The sequence below is a fragment of the Lontra canadensis genome, unplaced genomic scaffold (assembly GCF_010015895.1).
Source record: "Lontra canadensis isolate GAN:19392208 unplaced genomic scaffold, GSC_riverotter_1.0 scaffold2, whole genome shotgun sequence".
NCBI lineage: Eukaryota > Metazoa > Chordata > Mammalia > Carnivora > Mustelidae > Lontra > Lontra canadensis.
Genome location: NW_022630996.1, coordinates 10,539,216 through 10,560,817, shown reverse-complemented (window position 1 = coordinate 10,560,817; position 21,602 = coordinate 10,539,216). Strand labels below are relative to the sequence as shown.

The 21,602-nt window shown below is 41.0% G+C and overlaps 1 protein-coding gene across 4 annotated transcripts in view; it reads left to right on the top strand.

The window, feature by feature from the left end:
- Positions 1-10,422: 10,422 nt before the first annotated feature.
- The window catches only part of NUP205 (nucleoporin 205), an 82,556-nt gene continuing 71,376 nt past the window's right edge, over positions 10,423-21,602 (top strand). For 3 of the 4 annotated variants that reach the window (XM_032868535.1, XM_032868539.1, XM_032868544.1), the window contains exons 1-4: positions 10,423-10,529; positions 17,481-17,623; positions 19,170-19,341; positions 21,381-21,525. In XM_032868535.1, the coding sequence (XP_032724426.1) occupies positions 10,502-10,529; positions 17,481-17,623; positions 19,170-19,341; positions 21,381-21,525 (488 nt within the window). In that variant the 5' untranslated portion in view covers positions 10,423-10,501. Of the gene's footprint in view, positions 10,530-17,480; positions 17,624-19,169; positions 19,342-20,993; positions 21,149-21,380; positions 21,526-21,602 lie in introns of those variants that run through there. The other variant, XM_032868540.1, reaches the window with a different exon arrangement.

The following is a 21,602-nucleotide window of genomic DNA, read 5'->3' as shown; positions in this document are numbered from 1 at the left end:
TCAGCTGTCCTTTGAACCAGGTGGTTCAGCTAGTTGCTGAAAGTTAGCTGGAGAGGAAGTTGGTCTCCTCTCTCTTACTCTTTAGCGAGTTTCATTAAACAGTTAATTTGCCAAATAATTAATCTGAGAGCAAAATTAATCATGATTATAAAACTAAAATAGTGATTGCATGGAATGGTCATTTGCAAGAAATCCTGTCTCAGTCCGTTCAGGTTGTTACAGCGAAATACGATAGATTGAGTGACGCACAAACGGCCAAAATTTGTTTCTCAGTTCTGGAGGCTCGAAGTTCAAGGTCAGTGTCCAGCCTGGTCAGGTGAGGGTCCTCTTCCAAGTTGCACATTTTTCATTGCATCCTCATCTCCCAAAAAGGGTGAGCTAGCTCTCTGGAGCCTCTTTTATAAGGCTATTAATACTGTTCACCTCCTAATACATCACATTGGGAATTAGGACTTAAATACATGAATTTGAGGGAAAACAAACATTAAGACCACAGGAAATCCTAAGACACAGAGTACAAATGTGTTCTAGAAATTGGAAGACCCGAGTCCAATCCAGAGACAAGAGTGTGTCCCAATCTCATCAAGATGTTGCTGCTTGAATTAATTCTGGGGAAAAAAAATGAACAATAAAACAAATTAAATAAATTAAATAAAGCAAAAATTTGTTAACAGAAACAGAGTGGTCTATCTTCTTGGGAAAAGAAGAGCAAAAGACTTAGATTTGTGACTGTCAGTGTCCTGTGGAGAGAGCACCTGGGCTAGCTTATCAATTTCATTAACAGATATAAAGCTATGTGGGTTTTCTATTTTGGAAATTTGTCTGTTAGGGAAAACTGACCATTCATTTATACTGTCAAATGTATTGGCATGAAGTAATTCATAGCATTTCCTCATTGTCACTATCTTTTGTTTTTAAAATTTATATAATTAATTTATTTTTTCAGAGTGTGTGAGTGTATGCATGAGCGCACAAGTAAGGGGGAAGGGACAGAGGGAGTGGGAGAGAATCTTTTTTTTTTTTTGTAATTTTATTTTAATTTTTTTTCAGTGTTCCAAGATTCATTGTTTATGCACCACACCCAGTGCTCCATGCAATACGGGCCCTCCTAATACTCACCATCAGGCTCATCCAACCCCCCAACTCCCTCCCTTCCGGAGCCCTCAGTTTGTTTCTCAGAGTCCACAGACTCTCATGGTTCATCTCCCCCTCCGATTTCTCCCAATTCACTTCTCCTCTCCAACTCCCAGTGTCTTCTGTGTTATTCCTTATGCTCCACAAGTGAAACCATATGGAAAGAGAGAATCGTAAACAGGCTCCATGCCCAGTGCAGAGTCCAGCCTGGGGCTTGGTCTCAGAACCCTGAGATCATGACCTAAACAAAATCAAGAATTGAATGTTTAACCGACTGAGCCACCCAGGCACCCCGACATTGCTATCTTTTAAATGCATGTGGCATCTGAAGTGACACTTCCTCCTTCTTGATACTGTGTTTGATTTGTGTTTTTCTCCCTTTTTTCTTGATCAAACAAGCTAAAGATTTATCAATTTTATTTTTTTTCTCCAAAGTACAAATGGTTGATTTCATTGGCTTTCTCTTTCTTTTTCTATTTGATTGATTTTCACTTGTTTATTGTTTTCTCCTTCCCCATATGTTTAATTAGCTTTGCTTTTCCAAGAGACAAAATTTTTATTCAATTTGACATACTTTTTATATTGCTTGTGATTTTTTTTTCCTAGCTACTTCTCGATATTCTTTCTCTCTCAGTCTAACTCTGCCTTGTATGCTGACTTTTTTCTCCTATACAATGAGTCATTAAACAAATATTTGTTGATCACCTGCCATGGGGTATTACATATGGTTCTAGGTACTTAATGATGTAGAACTGTCTACTTAAAAGGGTTAATTTTAAGTTACGTATATTTTATCACAATAAAAAATAATGAGGGACGCCTGGGTGGCTCAGTCGGTTAGGTGTCTGTCTTTGGCTCCCGTTGTGATTCTGGGGTCCTGGGATCAAGTCCTGCATCAGGCTCCTTGGGAGTCTGCTTCTCCCTCTGCCTGCTGCTCTCTTTCTCTCTAGCAAACAAATAAAAATCTTAAAAAAAAAAAAATGAGTACCCAGCCTTGTTCCAGGTACTATAAAGATGTAACTTTACAGAAACCAAGATGCAAAAATATTTCAATGCTGGACAGTAACTTTTTTTTTTTCATAAATTACATTAAAAAATGATTACCTTGCTTTGCAGTTGTCACACTTGTGGCTGGGGATTGAAATCTTAGAATTACAGTAAATTCAACTCTGATTTCCTGCAGCCACATCCATTTTCTATCTAATTTTGAAAGCATTTAGTCTTATTACTACTTATGTGCTTATTAAATGTGCGATTTAATATGTATAGAATTGTGTAACATGGTTGAGTGAATACTACTGTGGGAGCCTCATTAATAGAATTCATTGATGCTTAACTATTATTAGTACGACATTCATACATCTTTATCAGACACTCTTATTCCATGGTTCCTTTTTCTTTTCTTTAATCCCCATACCTTACCCTCATTACTTTTTAGTCTGATCGTCCTTATTCCAGCAGAATGTCTTTTAAGTGTTTTTTATGTTAAATTTCCACGTTACTTCACTGAATCTTCACAGCATTCTTTTTTTTTTTTATTTTTAAAGATTTTATTTATTTCTTTGACAGAGCGAGAGAGAACACAAGCAGTCAGAGCGGCAGGCAGAGGCGGAAGGAGAAGTAGGCTCTCCACCAAGCAGGGAGCCCGAGGTGGGGCTTGATCCCAGGACCCTGGAACCGGGACCTGAGCCGAAGGCAGACGCCCAATGACTGAGCCACCCAGGTGCCCTTCTTCACAGCATTCTAGGGAAAGTATTTCTATTTTATTAGATGAGGAATCTCAGACTGAAGGGGTTGAATATTCTCCCGCAGGAAGTCACAGGCAGAGAGAAATCCAGATTCCAGGCAAGCTGTCTTAAAAAAGTCTCTCCTCCACTCCGCCAACACACTGTACTTACATAGTGTGTCAGTCCCTTCATGCATCTCAAGGGTTCCTGGAAGTGGGAAGAAAGTCCCTAAGCCAAATGCAAGCAGAGCAATGACCCCAAATGACCCCACACAACAGCTTCATGTTCATCTGGAATTTTTCTTCAAGTCTCTTTTCTCTCATTTATCTAGTTTGCATTTGTCTGCGCTAGGGAATGTTTCCTATTATCCTTTGTTTCTGAGTTTACATCATGTCTTGAACAGAGCAGTAATTTATTTCAATTAATAGTTTCTTGTTCCATGTACAGTTTCTCTTGGAGCGTACTTCTGATGGGATAAAGGCTGTGTTCTGTCATTAGTCTCAGACTGAATTCTGCTTTCCTCAGTAACTCCCACGATCCTTCGCACACTCGTGCCCTACAAATTCTCAGAGTACAACCCAGACTCCCGATCAGGTTAAAAACAAAAACAAAAACAAAACAGACAGACAAACAAAAAACAAAACTTCGCCACCAGTGTTTATCCACTACTCCTCGTTTTCCTGTTCTGTGTCAGGCACCTTCTGTCAGGACCAACTTCCCACACATACCGGTATGCAAACCACTTAAGGGGATTAGCTGGAGCTAATTAGTTTCTTAGCTGGAGCCCTGGTGTTCCTCACAAGAAGAAATGTGGAGTACCCCATCCCCTCAGGTCCATGCTGGTAGTCCAGACATCAGAGGAAGATGATCCTGGCTTTCTTATCCAGGAGTATTCAGGGGGTTGTGAGAGAGGTGGTGGTTTATGAATCCATCTTCAAGGAGTCCACAATACAGTCTGGCAGTGAGTAGAAGACAGTGGCGTGACCTTTCTTCACCCTTAGTCATTCAGCAAACATTTATTGTGTACCTATTGATACCTCTACTCCTCTGTGTGAAACTTTTAGCGGAGGGGCAGACAGAAAGAGAGAGAGTGAGTGCACACAAATAGAGGGAGGGGCGGAGGGAGAAGAAGAGAGACAAACGGACTCCCTGCTGCTGGTCTTGATCCCAGGACCCCAAGATCATGACTTGAGCAGAAGTCATATGCGTCAGCTTAACCGACGGAGCCCCCCAGGTGCTCCTGCAGGAGGGTATTTAATCTAGCCTCACGTAAGGGTGCTGTGGGGAAAGGTGATTTTCTGAGAGAACCAACCAGATGAAGGGGCTAAAGAAGAGAGTGCCAGCAAAGATTGGGGGGAAGGAAGATGTGGTCCAGTAGCTGGAGGGAATATCCTGTGAAGAAAGGGCCTGCACCGATGAAGGGTCTTGGGGAGCTGGAGGGGCTGAGAATGTGTGTCTTAGTAGCTGCAGCAGTCACCGAAGCCCAAGTGAGCAGATGTGAGATTCAACTGAAGAGGCCTAGAGGAGCCAGATCCTGAACAGCCTTGTAGGCCATTCTAAGAACTGCATTTCGCCTCCGGCCGGTGACAAAGCTAAAAGGTATTGTGGAGAGGACAAAGATCCCTCTGGTTATGGTGTGGAGTGGGAGTTGGAAAGAAGAGACCAGAAGCAGGAAGACCAGTTAAGAGGCTATTGGGATGAGGCAGCCTGTGAAGGGGAAGCTGTTCTACAGAACCCATTCGATACATTGTGGTTGTGGATCTCTAGGGAAAAATTTAGGGCCAATTAGTTTCCTGTTCCACCAAAGACCACTTGTAATCCAAGGCCAGTGGTTCTGCAACTACAAACTTAACTGGCCACTGGCTGGGGTCAACACATACAGGTAGCGACGAATCTGTCATGCCTGGGGTCCTCCATTGGGTGGGATATGGAAAATCATAGAACTGGAAACACCACACCTGAATTTCATTTCCTCTTTCTTTCTTTCTTTCTTTCTTTCCTTCTTTCTTTCTTTCTTTCCCTTTCCTTTCCTTCCCTTTCCTATCTTTTCTTTTCTTTTTTAAGATTTTACTTATTTATTTGACAGAAAGAGAGAGAGCACAAGCAGGGGGAATGGCAGGCAGAGGTAGAGGGAGAAGCAGACTCCCCACCGAGCAGGGAGCCCAATGTGGGGCTCAATCCCAGGACCCTGGAATTCTGACCCAAGCCAAAGGCAGACACTCAACCTACTGAGCCACCCAGGTGCCCTTACCTGAATTTCTAAGCCTTGTCCAGAGAAGGTGTTGCAGCTCTCTAAATACTAAACCTTGGACTTTTCATCACTTCTTTTTCACTGGTCTATTCTCCCATTTCCTGTTCCCATACACTTTCAGGACCCTGTAAAATCCCACCATCTGACGATCCAAGTGCTACCTCCATTGTGTACCTTTACCTAATTTTCACTTCCCAGACTCCAGATAAGAAATGACCACCATTATTTTAAGATCTCAAAGCATTTTGTGTATACATTTAAAACTCACCTAATAGGGGCAGAGAGGGAAATTACAAATAATGGATCAGTTTGATTGGGGCAGAATCCTACCCCAACCCCAGAGAAACCACACATTATTTAATTGCTGCATGCTTCCACATTTGCAGTACACTTTCTAAAAAAAGATTTTATTTATTTATTTATTTATTTGAGGAACTTGGGAGGAACAGACTCCCTGCTGAGCAGGGAGCCTGAAATAGGGCTCAATCCCAGGACCTGGGGATCATGACCTGAGCTGAAGGCAGATGCTTAAGCAACTGAGCCATCCAGGTGCCCCTGCAGTACACTTTTCTTTTTTTTAAGATTTTATTTTTTTTAAGTAATCTCTACACCCAGCATGGGGGTCAAACTCACAACCCCGAGATCAAGAGTTGCATGTTCTCCCAACCAAGCCAGCCAGGTGCCCCTGCGGTGCACTTTTGGCTAAACCGGTTTTAAGTAATTTACTATTCTTCCACTTAACACTTATTTTGCCTTAGAAATAATTGATTTTGATTTAACGAACACTCATATAGCACATTCTAAACACTTTACAAAAGCTTCTTAAAAATTCTTCCATGAGGGTACTAATATTATCATCCCTATTTAGAGATGTGGAAATTGATTCACCAAGGAATGTTTCATAGCGAAAAGAATTTGAGCCCAGGAAGCTGGGCTCTGGGTCTGAACTGTCAGCTGTAATGACATGTTCCATCTCTCTTTCTTTCAGGTATCAAGCACCAAGCTTTGCAAATGTTTTTTTCTGAATTGTACCTGCAAGCCAGGGATGTGGCAGGAGCAGGAAACAGGCTCCATGCCCAGTGCGGAGCCCAACGTGGGTTTTGATCTCACAACCTTGAGATCATGACCTGAGCCGCAATCAAGAGTCAGACGCTTAACTGACTGAGCCACCCCGGTGCCCCAAAGCAGTTGTTTATTGAACATAACAGACCACAAAACTGTAGCTTAAAACAATAGCTGTTCACTTGATCACAATCTTGGAATCTGGGCTGGGCTCACATACCCCACTGCTGTCAACCCGTGGCTCAGCGAGGACTGGAGGATCCAAGATGGCCTTGTTCATATCTGACATCTCATCGAGGGGAGTAGGAACAGCTAGAGGCTGGCTAGGCTTCTCTCCACATAGTGCTTCATCTTCAAGTAGGCAAGCTCAGGTGTCCTCATATGATGTTCAGGGCACCAAAAGAGGAAAAGTGGCAGCAGCAATGTCTCTTCAGTCCTTGGAATTTGCCCATCATCACTTACACTGCATTTTTTTGGGCCAAGCAAGTCATAAGGCCAGCCCAGATTCGGCGTGGCAGATGATGACACAGTAGCTTGAATTTAGGGGTGTGTGATTCATTGGGAGCCTTTTAATAACAGTCTACCACAGGAGGCTAACAGTTTCAGTGGAGAGATAGTCATCATAGCACATAGGGACGTAATGGAGTGGCTAATAGTACAATAGGGATGCGGGGAAAGTAACCCTTGAATTTGTCTCCCAAGTTGGAGTAATCATCAGGGAGGCAGCATTAACACAGGCCCTCAGACTTGGACGATGGGTTATATTTGGGTGGTTAATTTAGTGGGGGGTCAACAGGATAGAGAAGGGATGGAAGGACATTCCAGGCATATAGAACAGCAGGTGCAAAGACATTCATTCATACATGGTACAAGAAAGCGTGTTGTAGTTGGGGAATAGAAACTAGTTGAGAAGGATCACCAAAAAAAAAAACTTGAGAAGAGCAAGGGTGAGGAGGTTGAAGAAGGAGGCTGAACCAGATCAGGAAGTGGCATGAGTTCCTTGCTAAGAAGTTTTCAAATATTATTTTGGGTAAGAGTTCATTGATGAATTTTGATCAGGGCAAGTATAGGATCTGATTTGTGTATTTAAAAATCACTTTGGTGGGGATAGGGGAGTGCCTAGGTGACTCAAGTCTGTTAAGCCTCCTACTTTTGTGATTTTGGCTCCGTTCATGATTTCATGGGATGGAACCCTGCATGGGGAGTCTGCTTGAGAGTCTCTCCCTCTGCTTCTCCCCCGACACCCGTGCTCTCCTGCTCTCTCTCAAATAAATATATGAATCTTAAAAAAAAAAAAAAAAGAAAGAAAAAAGAAAAGAAAATCACTTTGGAGTCCGTGAGAGGAGGATGAAATGGAAATCAGGAAGACCTGTGAGAGGTTATGGCAAAATACAAGTTAAAAGAAGTTTGACCTGAAGAAAACAAGGGCATAGGGCACAGAACAAAGAAAAAGGGTTCCAGAAACATCTATGAGATAGAATGAGTAAGAGTTGGCCATTGAAGGAAGCATGTAGAATGACTCCCAGATTTCTGACTTTGGCAATTGAGTGGATATAGGTCACAGAATTTTAGGAGGAAAATGCTAATTTAAGTTTGGGTTTAATTGGTTAAGTGATTCTGAGATGACAATGTGTGACAAACAATAGATATGTGGATATGCAAATCTGAAGCCCAGGAGGAAGACTGGACTAGAGATTTAAATACAGAATTCATCAGCAAACAGGGAAGTAGTATGAAGCAGTAAGATTTCCTAGAGAAAGCATGTAGAATGAGGAAATAGAGACCCAAAGGAAAGACCTACATTTAATGGGTGAGAGGAGGAAGAGAAGTCCATACAGGAAACTTCAGAACTAGAAAACTAACAGGGGTGGTGTGTCACATGCCAAGGGGGAAATAATTTCTAAGAAATTCAGAAAAGTGGGGTGCCTGGGTAGCTCAATCATTAAGCATCTGCCTTCGGCTCAGGTCATGATCCTGGGGTCCTGGGATCGAGCCCCGCATCATGCTCCCTGCTCAGTAGAAAGCTTCCTTCTCCCTCTCCCACTCCCCCTGCTTCTGTTGCCTCTTTTGCTGTCTCTCTCTGTCAAATAAATAAATAAAAATCTTAAAAAATAAAAGAAATTCAGAAAAGTGCCAATGGGGTTGACCATTTGTCATTAGTGACCATAGTGAAAGTTTTAGGGGAGTTATGATGGCAATATCTCAATTGCTATGGATTGAGGAACGTGTGAAAGAATCCTTGTAAATGTGATGGTGGGTGAGGGGGAGTGGCAGGAAGTTGAAGTGTTCCTTCACAGAAAGCAAAGTGATCTGTTGAGAGGGAAGTGTGTGGGCCTGCGGGGGTGGAGGGAAGGAGGGCTTGTAAGAATTGTCCTGAGAAAGAAAATCTTTAAATGTCCCTCTCTGCCAAGTTTCTGCTGAATATTTTTCTCCCTTTCATGCTAAACTTCAGGAAATACCGCTTTGCCTTTTCATTTTCTCTTTTCCTTCACTCCTTAAAACCACTTTCACGGTAGTCTGGCATTTGTGTCTGTATAGCAATGACTTTCAAAAAAAAAAAAATCGCCGGTGACTTTTGTGTTCCACTGAATGTACATCGTGTCACTCACTACTATTTGTTCAAAAGAATGAACATGCCTGCTCTGATTGTGTCTAAATTATATAATTCTGATTTCCAACAATGAAGTAGAAATATAAACTCTTATCTCCTCCCAGCCTCAGTGGAATGTTGGAATTGATAAATTGAGATTGTAAGGCACAGGTAACGTCTCTGAGATAAATAATTATAATTAACATCATTTTTAAAAAAGATTTTATTTATTTATTTGACAGAGAGAGATCACAAGTAGGCAGAGAGGCAAGGCAGAGAGAGAGGACGAAGCAGGCTCCCCATGGAGCAGAGAGCCCAATGTGGGGCTCGATTCCAGGACCCTAGGATCATGACCTGAGCCGAAGGCAGAGGCTTTAACCCACTGAGCCACCCAGGTGCCCCTAATTAACATCATTTTGCTAATAGAGTTGTTTCAGGGATTAAATGAGATAACATAATAATACTTATTACATCGTCCGATAATGTCAAATTTGTAATCAACGTCTGGCATAGATAGTAAATGGTAATGACTCTTTATATTTTAGTTTGAAAATTAGTAAACTAAAATTTAGTAACTAAAAGAAAAGACCCAGCTATCTGGGGGCCCTGGATAGCTCAGTCAGTTCAGCATGAGCCTTTAGCTCTGCTCATGATCTCCAGGTCTTGGGATCAAGCCCCATGTCAGTTCGCTGCTCAGCCAGAGTCCGCTTCCCTTTCTCCCTCTGCTCCTCTCCCCTGCTCCTGCTTTCTCTCTCTCTTTCAGTGAAAAATCTTTTTTTTTTAAAGATTTTATTTATTTATTTTACAGAGATCACAAGTAGGCAGAGAGGGAGGCAGAGAGAGAGGGGGAAGCAAGCTCCCTGCCGAGCAGAGAGCCCGATGTGGGTGGGGCTGGATCCCAGGACTCTGAGATCATGACCTGAGCCAAAGGCAGAGGCCCAACCCTCTGAGCCAACCAGGCGCCCAATAAATGAAAAATCTTAAAAAAAAAAAAAAAAAAAAATCCAGCTATTTGGGGGTGTTTAGGTAGGAAAAATATTTGGTATTTATGAGAGGATATGTCTGGAAATTTCAAAAAAATCTCCCCTGTTAGGGGTGGAGGCCATGTGATTGAAGCTGAGCATTCATTATTTTACTTTTGCATATATTTGAAAATGTCACAGTAAAAAGTTATGATTTGTTTCACTGTGATTTGTTTCAGTCTGTGCAACTATGTTGACACAATACACTTGGTATATTGGAATGTAACAAAAACTTGGTTTATAACTGATAAATAAATGGTTTTTGAGATTTACACACCTTACACTCCACTCCTCAGAAAGAAATGCAAGGAAGTTTTAATTTGACATGGAGATAATGACTTGAGTTTACGGCTTTTATAATACCATAAATAGTCTTAATTTCAATAATTAGTCTCGTTGTCTTATTGTTAACACTTAAACTTCAATCATCATTAAAAATAAACTACAAGGGCCAGAATGCACCGCACGACTAACGTCATATCGAGGACCTCGTATTTCCGAGCTGGTTGCCCTCGCCTAATTTGATTAAGAATATCGCGGCCAAAATTTACGTCTGCGACCTACAGCAGATTTCCAAGTCGTTGTCCGCCCGAGTCCGTCGAGACTGCCATTCCGAGACAGGGTGATACCTTCCTGTTCAGGCATGATTTCGGGCAGCCTCACCCTTTTTGGGGGCTTTCGTGCGGCAGGAGGGCTCCGTTAGTGCGCCTCCAAGATGGCGACGCTGTTGGCGGTAAATTCGGGTAAGGGCGGCCGGGGCAGAAAGGAATCAGTCGGGCGGGGCGACGGTTGGTTCTTTAGGGAAAGACCCGGACTGTGAGGTTCCTCACAATCCAGGCCTTCACTTGAGTATTGTGCTTGCTTTTCCCTAGCTCTGGGCCTAGAGTCCCACCCCTCCCCAGTTTGAATGGCGCGCGTCCGCGCTGCAGCTCCAGTCCTCGAGTTGGGGTTTAGTGTGCAGGCACCGAGGCTTGGTCCACTGGAACCCCGCATGCAGTCTCTTGCAGCCCGGGGCTGAGCTTGGTCCCTTCAACTCCCCACCCCATTATGTGTCTTTGGCCCGGATTTCGCCAAGATACAGAAGTCTCTGGCAGTGAGGCCAGAGGACCCGAGATAATTTTTAGCCACGAGCGCGGGCCGAAAGCTCCCACTTCAGAGTAGCCAGCACAGCCCCTTATAAATGGATGTTGGGCGGTCTTGTAGGAAGCGAGGGTCTTTGATTATGAAGCTTGCAACCTGGAAGGTGGCTGGGGAGGGGGTGCCACTGCCTTAGCAGAGGACTCCCGAGCTCTGCCTTTGTGGCGCGTCCCTCTTTGCCTTTGGAGAGGTAGCAAGCTAGAACCAAGAAGGTAGTAGAAGGACACTGGAGGATTTGGGGTGGGTTCTCTTTTGCTGATTTTCATCCTTGGGTGGTACCGTTCCCAGAGGCTTTTGAAAGAGTGGGTGTATTTTGATTGTCACAATTCCTGGCGCCTAATGGGCGGGGCAAGGATGCCAAAAGTCTTGCACAGGGTAGAATGGTCTTGAAAACGGAGAATTTCCTGCTCAGAATGAGGTGCAGTTAGCTTCTTAGATTCAATTATAAGAGCATGTCTGTGTGGTAAATGCTGGTAGAGAATCTCACTCAAGAGTAATATTTACTGGGCGCTCCACCCTCCCCCGCCCCATGTGGTCTTTTTTTTGGAGGGGTGAAAGTGCTGGTTCTACTTTCCACAGGACCGATATTCTTGTAAAGTTGTCTAAATCTGAATTTTACAAATCAAGCCATTTCAGAAACACTGTAATAAATTATTTTATAACAATGAAGGATTATGTTATTGAGCATCTGGTATGTCCCAGGCATTGGACTAAGTGTCGTACTTGCATCATCTCATTTAATCCCCTTTGTACACGGATGGAGTAGCTGTTGTTAAGTACCCCAGTCTACAGGTTGGGAAGTAAAAGCTTAAGGTAGTTAAGTAATGTCCCCAGGGTTATACACCTAATGACTGTAAACCAGTCTTAGGTGCTTGAACTACTTAAGCGCAACTTAATTCATTTTATTACATCGAGTTTTCATATATATGAATGCTGGTCATGAAGTTAGGTTCTAAATATTTCTGTCCTGTCTCATACCCAGATGTAATCTTAAACACAAGACTTCAATCTTATATGTGTCATTATATACTGTTCTTTAGTACACATTCCAAGGTACAATCATTAAACATAAATCACCTAAGGACTGAGAAAAGGGAGTTACCAACAACTGCAAGGAGTATACATTGTATAATAAGGCCTTGTGACAGGAGTGTTTAATTGATAACATAGAAAGGAAACATTTTTTGCAGCTGAGTCAGAATATATTTGTATTTAATTAAACATCCTAGGGTAGCAGCCTGAATGTGCATAGATGGATGAGTGGCTAAGCAAAATGTAGTATATACATACAGTGGGATATTATTTGGCCTTAAAAGGGAAATCCTGTCATATGCTACAACTTAGATAAATCTTGAGGACATTGTGTTAAGTGAAGTAAGCCAGTCACAAAAAGATAAATACTGAATGATTCCACTTATTTTTTAAAAAATTTTAAAAAGATTTTATTTATTTATTTGACACACAGAGAGAGATCACAAATAGGCAGAGAGAGGGGGGGAAGCAGGCTCCCTGCTGAGCAGAGAGTCAGATGTGGGGCTCCAACCCAGGACTCTGAGATCATGACCTGAACTGAAGGCAGAGCCTTAACCCACTGAGCCATCCAGGCCCCCATTCCACTTATATCTGATACCTAAAGTAGTCAAACTCATAGAAACAAAGAATGTTCGTTGCCTGAGGGAAGGGAGAAATGGGCAGTGTTCCTTCCTACCATGGGAACCTGTATGCTGTCCTCTCTTCCTAGATGTATGTTCTTTCTTCCTCCCTTCATTTAACTCTATTCTTGATCATTCAGATTTCAACTAATGAGCACTTCCTCAAGGAATCCTTCCCTTTTCTGACCTCCTTGAGCTGATCATATTCCCTGATTCTGTGATCTCTTGCCCTGAGTATCTCTCCTTCATAGCACTTGTCAAACTAGATATTACCCTCACGTTTGGCTGTATGATTACAGCTTACCAGTAACTAGTATATGGTAAATGAGTGAATGAATGTGATTTGTTGGAGGTATTCCTAAACATTAAAGATTTATTTCTCAAATGAACTAATCACTTATGTTAAAAATACATCAGTACATATTTAGTAATTTGTAGCCTCTTTACATTTGTAATCACAGAAAGGTGTTTATGAAAATTAGCCAGCCAAAGACAAGCCAATGAAAACTCTCTGTTGCAATTACCTTCTGTGATGTGTTGATGTTAATGATAGACTAAGGATGCCAGGATACAGGGGGGTTTTGGTGGTTTTTGACTGGATGCCTCTCGGTTTCGTAAAAGGGGGGGGGTTAGAATTTTTCTCTGTAACTCAGCTTATAATGCTAAGTATGTTTAATACAAAGAAATTTATTGGTTCTTCAGAGGTTCTGTTGTATATTGTTACTTTATTATTTTAACGATTTATTTACTTATTTTTAAATATTTATTTAATTTTATTTGAGAGCGAGAGAAAGAGTGTGTGCGTGTGCCCTGTGCATGCCCTGGTTGGTAGGAGGTGGGTGGGAAGGGGCAGAGAGAGAAAGAGAGAAAGGCAGTCCCAAGTGGACTCCCGGGTGAGTGTGGAGCTGCACTCTGGGCTCAGTCCCTCCACTCTGAGATCATGACCTGAGCTGAAATCAAGAGTCAGACAAATGAATAACCAACCGAGCCACCCAGGTATCTCAATATATTGTTACTGTTAAAGAAGAGAATTTACTTTTATTAGCTCAGAATTTTTAAATACCTGTGGTAAGACAAGTTTCAAATTTGCCTGGAAGTTGTTTTTGATGCCTTTCTTTCTTTTTTTTCTTTCTTTCTTTTTTTTTTTTTTTAAAGATTTTATTTATTTACTTGACAGACAGAGATCACAAGTAGTCAGAGAGGCAGGCAGAGAGAGAGGAAAGGAAGCAGGCTCCCTGCTGGGCAGAGAGCCCGATGTGGGGCTTGATCCCAGGACCCTGGGATCACGACCTAGGCCGAAGGCAGAGGCTTTAACCCACTGAGCCACCCAGGCGCCCCTCTTTTTTTTTTTTTTTTAAGATTTTATTTTTAAATAATCTCTACACCCAGTATCTGGCTCGAACTGACAACCCTGAGATCAGGAGTTACATGCTTTACCAGCTAAGCCATCCAGACTCCCCTTGATACTTTGTTTTGTACCCTGTGCCAATCAGTTGCTAGTTCTGGCTCTTTTCTACTAACAGGCTTTTTCTTGTGCTTTTATTGCCCTCATCCTACTTTAGGTTCTGTCACCTTTTTAGCAGCTTACTTACCTCTCATCCTTGGTTCCTGACATTTCTGTGGTTCTGTTTAGTCCAGCAACCACACCATTGCCCTATAGTACCCATTTCATTTTGTCATCTACTACTTGGAACTTTCCTATTTACTAATAGGAAAAATTGCGTCTTGGACTCAAACCTACTCTATTTTTGTCGTTAGAGCCAAGAAAGTGATCTCTAGGGAAGTTAACTGGTTACCATCCAACTAGTTAGTACATCACTGGCTATCAGTAGAATCCAGCGGTTAGGTTCTCATTTTGGCAGGCCTGAACTCTTAGTGTATCCAGAGTTGACTGGATCCTAGCAATTGATTTTCTTTAATCAGATTCGGAAAAGACAGATATGTAAAGTAGTATTTCAGTTTATTGATCTTTAATGGGAAGTATATCTGCACTGGTACTCTTGTTGGTTCGTTAGCACATTTTTTACTCTAGAAATTTATATGACAAGTTATATTTTTTAATCAGAAGATTGGCAAGAATGGAAGCAAAGCAGGGAGTAGATTGCTGTTGATATGAAGTCTGGACCTGCTGATTCCCATCCCCCAGGTCCCCGCACCAATGACCTATGGCTTCCTGCCCTGATCTTCAGATTAGGTTAGGCTAGGTTCTCCCTTTTATACGTTCTCCTAGCACTCTACTTCATCATCTTTTACTATACTGGTAATTGTTTTCTGAATTCTATGTTTAACGTCTTTCTCTGTGTCAATCTCAAAGTTCCATGAGGACTGGGATCCTGTTTGTCTTGCTTGGTTGATAGTCCCTGGCACATGGAAAGCCCTCAGTAAATACTTGTTGAGTGAATGAATGATCTGGTTTGACTAGTCTGTCCTCTCCCAGCACATTCCCCCTGAAAAAAATTTTTTCCCCAATGCCTTGCCTTTTTCTGATAACACTGTTCATAGGACAATGAACATTTAACATATTTAATTAGGTTACATTATTATGCCATCTTACTGCCCTGGTAGGTTTTTAAATTTATTCTTTTCTTTTTCTTTCTTTCTTTCTTTCTTTCTTTCTTTCTTTTTTTTTTTTTAGAGAGAGAGTGTGTGTGCATGTGAGGTGGGGGCAGTGGGGGAGGGCCAGGGAGAGGGAGAGAGAGAATCTCAAGTAGACTCTGTGCTCAGCAGAGTCTGCCCTGCCTGCCCTGGTAGGTTTATTTGGATTTGTGTTTTTCTCAGACAGCAGTTAAGCATGTTTACAGACGACCCTTAATAGTCTAGGCTATAGATAAGTTCCATGTTTTTGGAGTGACTGATTGGTTTTGACTAGTTTCCCTTTCAGAGTCTTTATAAACACATATAGGTACCATATTTGATTGTTTGCAAACAGAAACTTGGGTCTTCAGGGAGTGTTATTCAAACACTGGGTCTAAAATAAATATAGTGATTTTAGATTTTTTTTTTTAAAATATTTTATTTATTGATTTGACAGAGAGAGATCACAAGTAGACAGAGAGGCAGGCAGAGAGAGAGAGAGAGAGAGAGAGGGAAGCAGGCTCCCCGCTGAGCAGAGAGCCCGATGTGGGACTCGATCCCAGGACCTTGAGATCATGACCTGAGCCGAAGGCAGCGGCTTAACCCACTGAGCCACCCAGGCGCCCCAGTGATTTTAGATTTTTTAAAAAATTTATTTATTTGACAAACAGAGATCAAAAGTAGGCAGAGAGGCAAGTAGAGAGAGAGGAAGGGAAGCAGGCTCCCTGCCAAGCAGAGAGCCTGATGTGGGTCTCCATCCCAGGACCCCGGGATCATGACCTGAGCTGAAGGCAGAGGCTTTAACCCACTGAGCCACCCAGGTGCCCCAAATATAGTGATTTTATATAGTGAATAAAATAGTGAACAGGATAAAAAATTTGGAATGCACTGATACAGTGAATGAATATTAGTATTTTATATACAACTTTTCTTTTTGCACATAAGTGTGTACTGGACTGAGATATAGAATATTTCTTACCATGGGTTATAGTGGAAATAGTTTGAAAGTCACCAGTCTGTAATGTCACTATGGCTCTGTGAATTCTCTTTTACACTTTCACATCTGTCTTTGAGCCTTAGCTCCTACTTTCCCTTGGCTACTCTGTCACCCAGATTTTCCCCAAATTGCTGCACAAGTGTAGCCATCCCTTAAAAATTTTTGACTATCATTTTGATCTTTTGTGGCAACAACCATATTCACTTTTTTGTATTGTTATTGAAATTTTTCACTTAAGTATGTTTTGTCTGTAAAACTTAATTGTGAGTTTTTAAAGATCAAATTGTTTCTCTTTTCCTCTGTAATATTTTATTATTTAAGGGCTTGAAACATTTTTAGATAAGTGAATTTGGCTGAGTTTAGTTGAATTCACCTAGGTATGTCTAGATGTTGTGATCTTAATTTCTTCGCTTACTGGATGTGTCAGAAATACCTGTATCATCCCAAATCTTTTCGTTTTCCAAGTGTTATGTATAGAGACAGTATAGTTCAGCAGTTAAGGCACATTTTGATGATAAACTGCCTGGGTTCATGACCCACCTATCCATTGTGGCCTTGGGTGAGTTTCTTGACCTCTCTGCCTCAATTTCTGTATCTATAAAATGGAGGAAAACGTAGTGCTGTCCTCACAGTGTTCTGAAATAAAATATTATGTGTTGACAAGCTTAGAACCATGCTCAGTAGCACCTAGCAGAAGCTCAGTATTGCTTCCTATTATTACCTTTACAAATCAAAATGTGATCCTTTTAATATAAATTTTTAGAAATGTTCCATATTTCTATGTTGATTTTTAATAGCTAGTATCCCCGCCAAAATAAAGTGCTTTTTTTCAGCTGCTAAGTTTTACAAAATCTAATCTTTTTTGCCTCTACTCCTGCTTTTATTTGGATGATAGGGAGGCTAGAAAACACTTATATTTATTGAGTGCCTACAGTATGCCAGGTACTGTGTTGTGTATTTCATCTAGTTTATATCATTTAATCTGTTCAACCCTATGATGTAGGTGATAGCTGTATTATTTATGTACAGAAACTGAAGTTCAAAGAGCTTGTTTCCTTGCTCCCTGTCACACAGCTGATAAAGTGGCAAAACCATAGCAGATACTCCAGTTTAAAGTCAAGATTTACTTTATGTTATATTAAGTAGAATGATGTTTTTATTGTTGCTTGAGAAGGCTGATATGTATGCTTTTATATTACTGTTTGATTTGTATGTATAACTCTGTATATTTTAAAGTAGGTATGGTGACCAAATTGAAATGTATGGACAGTAACTTTGCTATTTTCCACATGTATGTTTTATGTGATGCTTGTTTCATTTATTTTTTCCTGAAGCTGCCAGTCTCTGGGGTCCTTACAAAGACATTTGGCAAACAGTGGGAAGTGCTCTTTGGAGAAGACAACCTGAAGCCGTCCACCTTCTTGACATGATTTTGAAGAAACACAAACCTGACTTCATCTCACTGTTCAGAAACCCAGTAGGAAATTTTCTTTTTTACTTCTTGGATATGTTTTTTTTAAAAATGTTGACAAGCAAGTAAATTCTTAATGCATGTGAATGAAATACATAACTTGTATAGTCCTTGGCTCAAGTTTTCTCTATGAATGTAATTTTTCCTAGAAGCAGCTGTTCTCTTCTTTTTGTTCTCCACAGATGTTATACTGTACTTATCTCTAGCCGGGAGATAGCTTAGCAATATTTGAATGTAATTTAGAATGTTTAGTATATTCCAGAAATATGAGCCTCCTTGGAATTTCTGACCTATAGTTAATATACCTAAGCTCAGTAAGATTGATTATTTTGTTTGTTTCCAGGTACACTTTCAACATTTTAACTCTTCATAATGTTATGTAAGTTGTATTAGCTAAACTAATTAATTCTCACGTGTCATTAATCACCGCATCTTGAAATCCTTTTCAACCAGGAATGGAGTACTTCAGTGGAGGGAATTTATATTTGGAAATTCTTTTCCTTACTGTTTGATAATTTTCTTTTATAGACTAACAAGACTATCTAAGAACAGTTTGTGTTACCAGAAATGGCCTTTTGCTTTTTAGCTTTTTTTTTTTCCCTTTCTTGATGTCTTTAGTAGAAAGAGCCCTAGCCTGGGGGCCATGTGAGCTGAGTTCTGGTCTTGGCTCTACCACTAGAGCTGTATGTGCACCAGATGTCACCTGACTTATCTTGGCATCAGCTTTTCCATCCGTTTGTTTTTTATTTATTTTTTTCTTTCAAAGATTTATTTCATTTTTTGAGAGAAGGAGAGTGAGAGAGAGAGAGAGTGCGCGAGTGAGCACGAGCAGGAGGGGCAGAAGGAAGGGGAGAGAGAATCTGAGGTAGACTCCGCACTGAGGGTGCACGGAGGCTGGAGCACAGTGCAGGGCTTGATCTCATGATCCTGGGATTGCGACCTGAGCCAAAACTAAAGAGTTGGACGCTTAACCGACTGCATCACCCAGGTGCCCGCTTTTCCATCTGTTAGTAGAGGAGTTGGATTAAATAGACTGATGTGGCCTTTTATAAGATGTACATTTCTAAAATTTTATCCATCAAGTAATTCTATACCATATGTCATTTGTTAAATATTTGAACCTAGCAAGACCTTTGGGACTAAGACTACATTTTACATAATATAAACTATCCTTAGCCTTCCTAATTGAGTCAACAATTCATGTATCTATTTGTTATTTCTCGCTTGAAGACCATATTGTTTTTATTTATTAAATATATAATTGGAAATGTTCTTTACAAATTTGAAAAATAGTGTATTACTTGGTTTGCTTTCTCAACATTTTGTATTTCAGAGTTTAGCAGAAGCAGTTATTAAGAAGATAGTAACAGCATAAGTGTTGAAGGTAATAGGAAGTGTCATGTCTTAAAGGCCTAATGGTAGATTGTCTGATAAGCGGTACTTCTCCCATCATGTTACCTGCCACGAATTACCTTCTTTAGGTAATAATTTAAGACCTTGTCTCCAGTATACGATTTTCATTCCACAATTTTATTTATTTTTACCATTGTAGCCAAAAAATGTCCAACAGCACGAAAAGGTTCAGAAGGCCAGTACAGAGGGAGTCGCCATCCAGGGTCAACAGGGAACCCGACTTCTTCCTGAACAGCTCATTAAAGAGGCCTTTATCCTTAGTGACCTTTTTGATATCGGAGAACTGGCAGCTGTGGAGCTTCTCCTTGCCGGTAGGTCGACATTTCACTGAATCTGTCGTAAGGCCGTACACAATTATGAAGTCATCTACTCAGGGTTTCAAGTGTTGTATCATTTAGATTCCAGAGTAGTTCAGTTGAAAAACCATATTCAAAATGTCTCCTTCTGTTTATCTTTGACTAATGGGAGGGCTTTAATGATTGGAATTGTTAAAGGTAATTTAACTGTTTTAAAATAGGCTTTTCCACGGTTTTATTATTATTTTTTTATTATTATTATCTTTATTAACAAAGAATCGTTGGCTGCATCTCACAAATTTTATGGCACAAAGAATTTATTGTCATGTAATGAGTAAGAAAGTAAGTTCACTGCTTTTTTGGAGTTCTTTTTGAGAAGGTGATTCAGATAATGAATAGGTTAGAAATAAGATAATTTTAGTAATACTGTGAGCTAGGCAGAAAATTAAAAAAGGTGGCGTGATATAGACATATGGGAGCTTCTTGGGGGCAACTCTAAATAGGATATTTAGAGAAGGCTTCTTTGGGACACTTGACCTGAGACCTGAATGATGACAAGGTACCGGAGTTGTTGGGGAAGGGTGACCCAGGCAGAGCAAACAGCAGGTGCTTGATGTTACACCAAAGGCACACTAAAGAATAAAGAGACCGTGGGTAAAAAGATGCAGGAGCCTCATAAAGACGGGAGGGCGAAGGAAGTTAAGGAAGAGAACAGGAATCTGATTATATTCAGTCTTGTAGGCAAGGAAAATTACTTGGATTTTATTCTAATTGCAGTGGGAAGTTGGTGACAGGGACTTTAAGCAGAATAGATGCATGTAAAGAGGGAGTGTGTGTGCATGTCAGTGGGAGGAGGGGCAGAGGGAGAGAATCTCAGGCAGATTCTGCACTGAGCATGGAGCCCCACAAGAGGCTCGATCGCACAACCCATGAGATCACGACCTGAGCTGAAAGCTGAGTTGGGCACTTAACCAACTGAGCCACTCAGGTGCCCCAAGAAAGTCTAATATGTTTAAAGTTATCACGTGGCTTCCAAAATCCTTTTTGACCTAAGGCTGCATTAAAAGAAGTATGTTATTGAGAAGGAGGAAGGTAATTTTCCTGCCCTATTATAGAAATTTTAACTGGATAGGCTTGAGTTTTGAGTTTAACTCAGAACTTCCTTTAGCAAACATTTATTTTATGTTTATCATGGGCTAGGCACTGCGTTAAGACTCCAGGGATAGAAACACAAATGAAACTTCAACTAGTGTAAAGGAGCTCATAGTCTAGTAATTGAGAAAAACATGGAGACAAGTAATTATACATTAAAGTGCCTTGATGCCAGTTTATGCAAGATTTAGTATGGTCCAGAGGCAGAGGGATTAAATTGACCTCAGGGTATACAGAGAAGTCTTCACAAAGTTCATGAGGACTGAACTAGGTGTTGAAATCTGAGTAGGCACGTGTCACATGGAATACATATGCGCTCAGGAGGACGAAAGGCTTCCAGGCACAAAATGGCCTGTACAGAGATGTGGCCATGAGATGAATTTGCGGACAGGAGAGAGTGGAGTGATTGGGTTTTGGGAAGAAGACAACCAGGCTCAGGAAATGAAACCAAAACTAAAAAAGACAAAAGTCGAACTTATTCAAAGGCGAACAGTTAAAAGGGCGAGTGAACTAGAAACATAGGAATAGATTATTTACTTTTCAGAGAAAACTCAGGGGAAAAACCTTCCAAACATTTGAAAGATCTCGTGTGAAAGAGGGGAAATGGGCGTTAAATATCATTAGATTCGGTGGAGCAAGTGAGACCAGCATGTGGAAATCGTAGATGAAGGTGAAACTGAGAGTTTGAGAGACGGTGAGTTCCATGTCAGAGCTGGTGTTCCAGCACAGATTGGGTGGCTTCTTGAAGATGTGGGAGGAGGAAAACAGTGCTGGAAGTAGAGGAGTCCTACGGTCCTCTAGAACCCTGAAATTCTGTGATTTCTCTGAACTGAACATTGGTATGGTAATTTTTCTCTCCTCCTAAACACATACTTACCAAATTATTTAACTCCCTTTTCTAGGAGAGCACCAACAGCCACATTTTCCTGGTCTCACCAGAGGATTAGTAGCTGTTCTTTTATACTGGGATGGAAAACGGTGCATTGCAAACTCCCTGAAAGCCTTGGTACAGTCTAGACGAGGCAAAACATGGACCCTCGAACTCAGGTCTTTTCGCTTCTTAGGATTTCAGAGCTTTTTTGGAAATTACTTGACAGATGATTATTTTAATTATTAGAAATAAC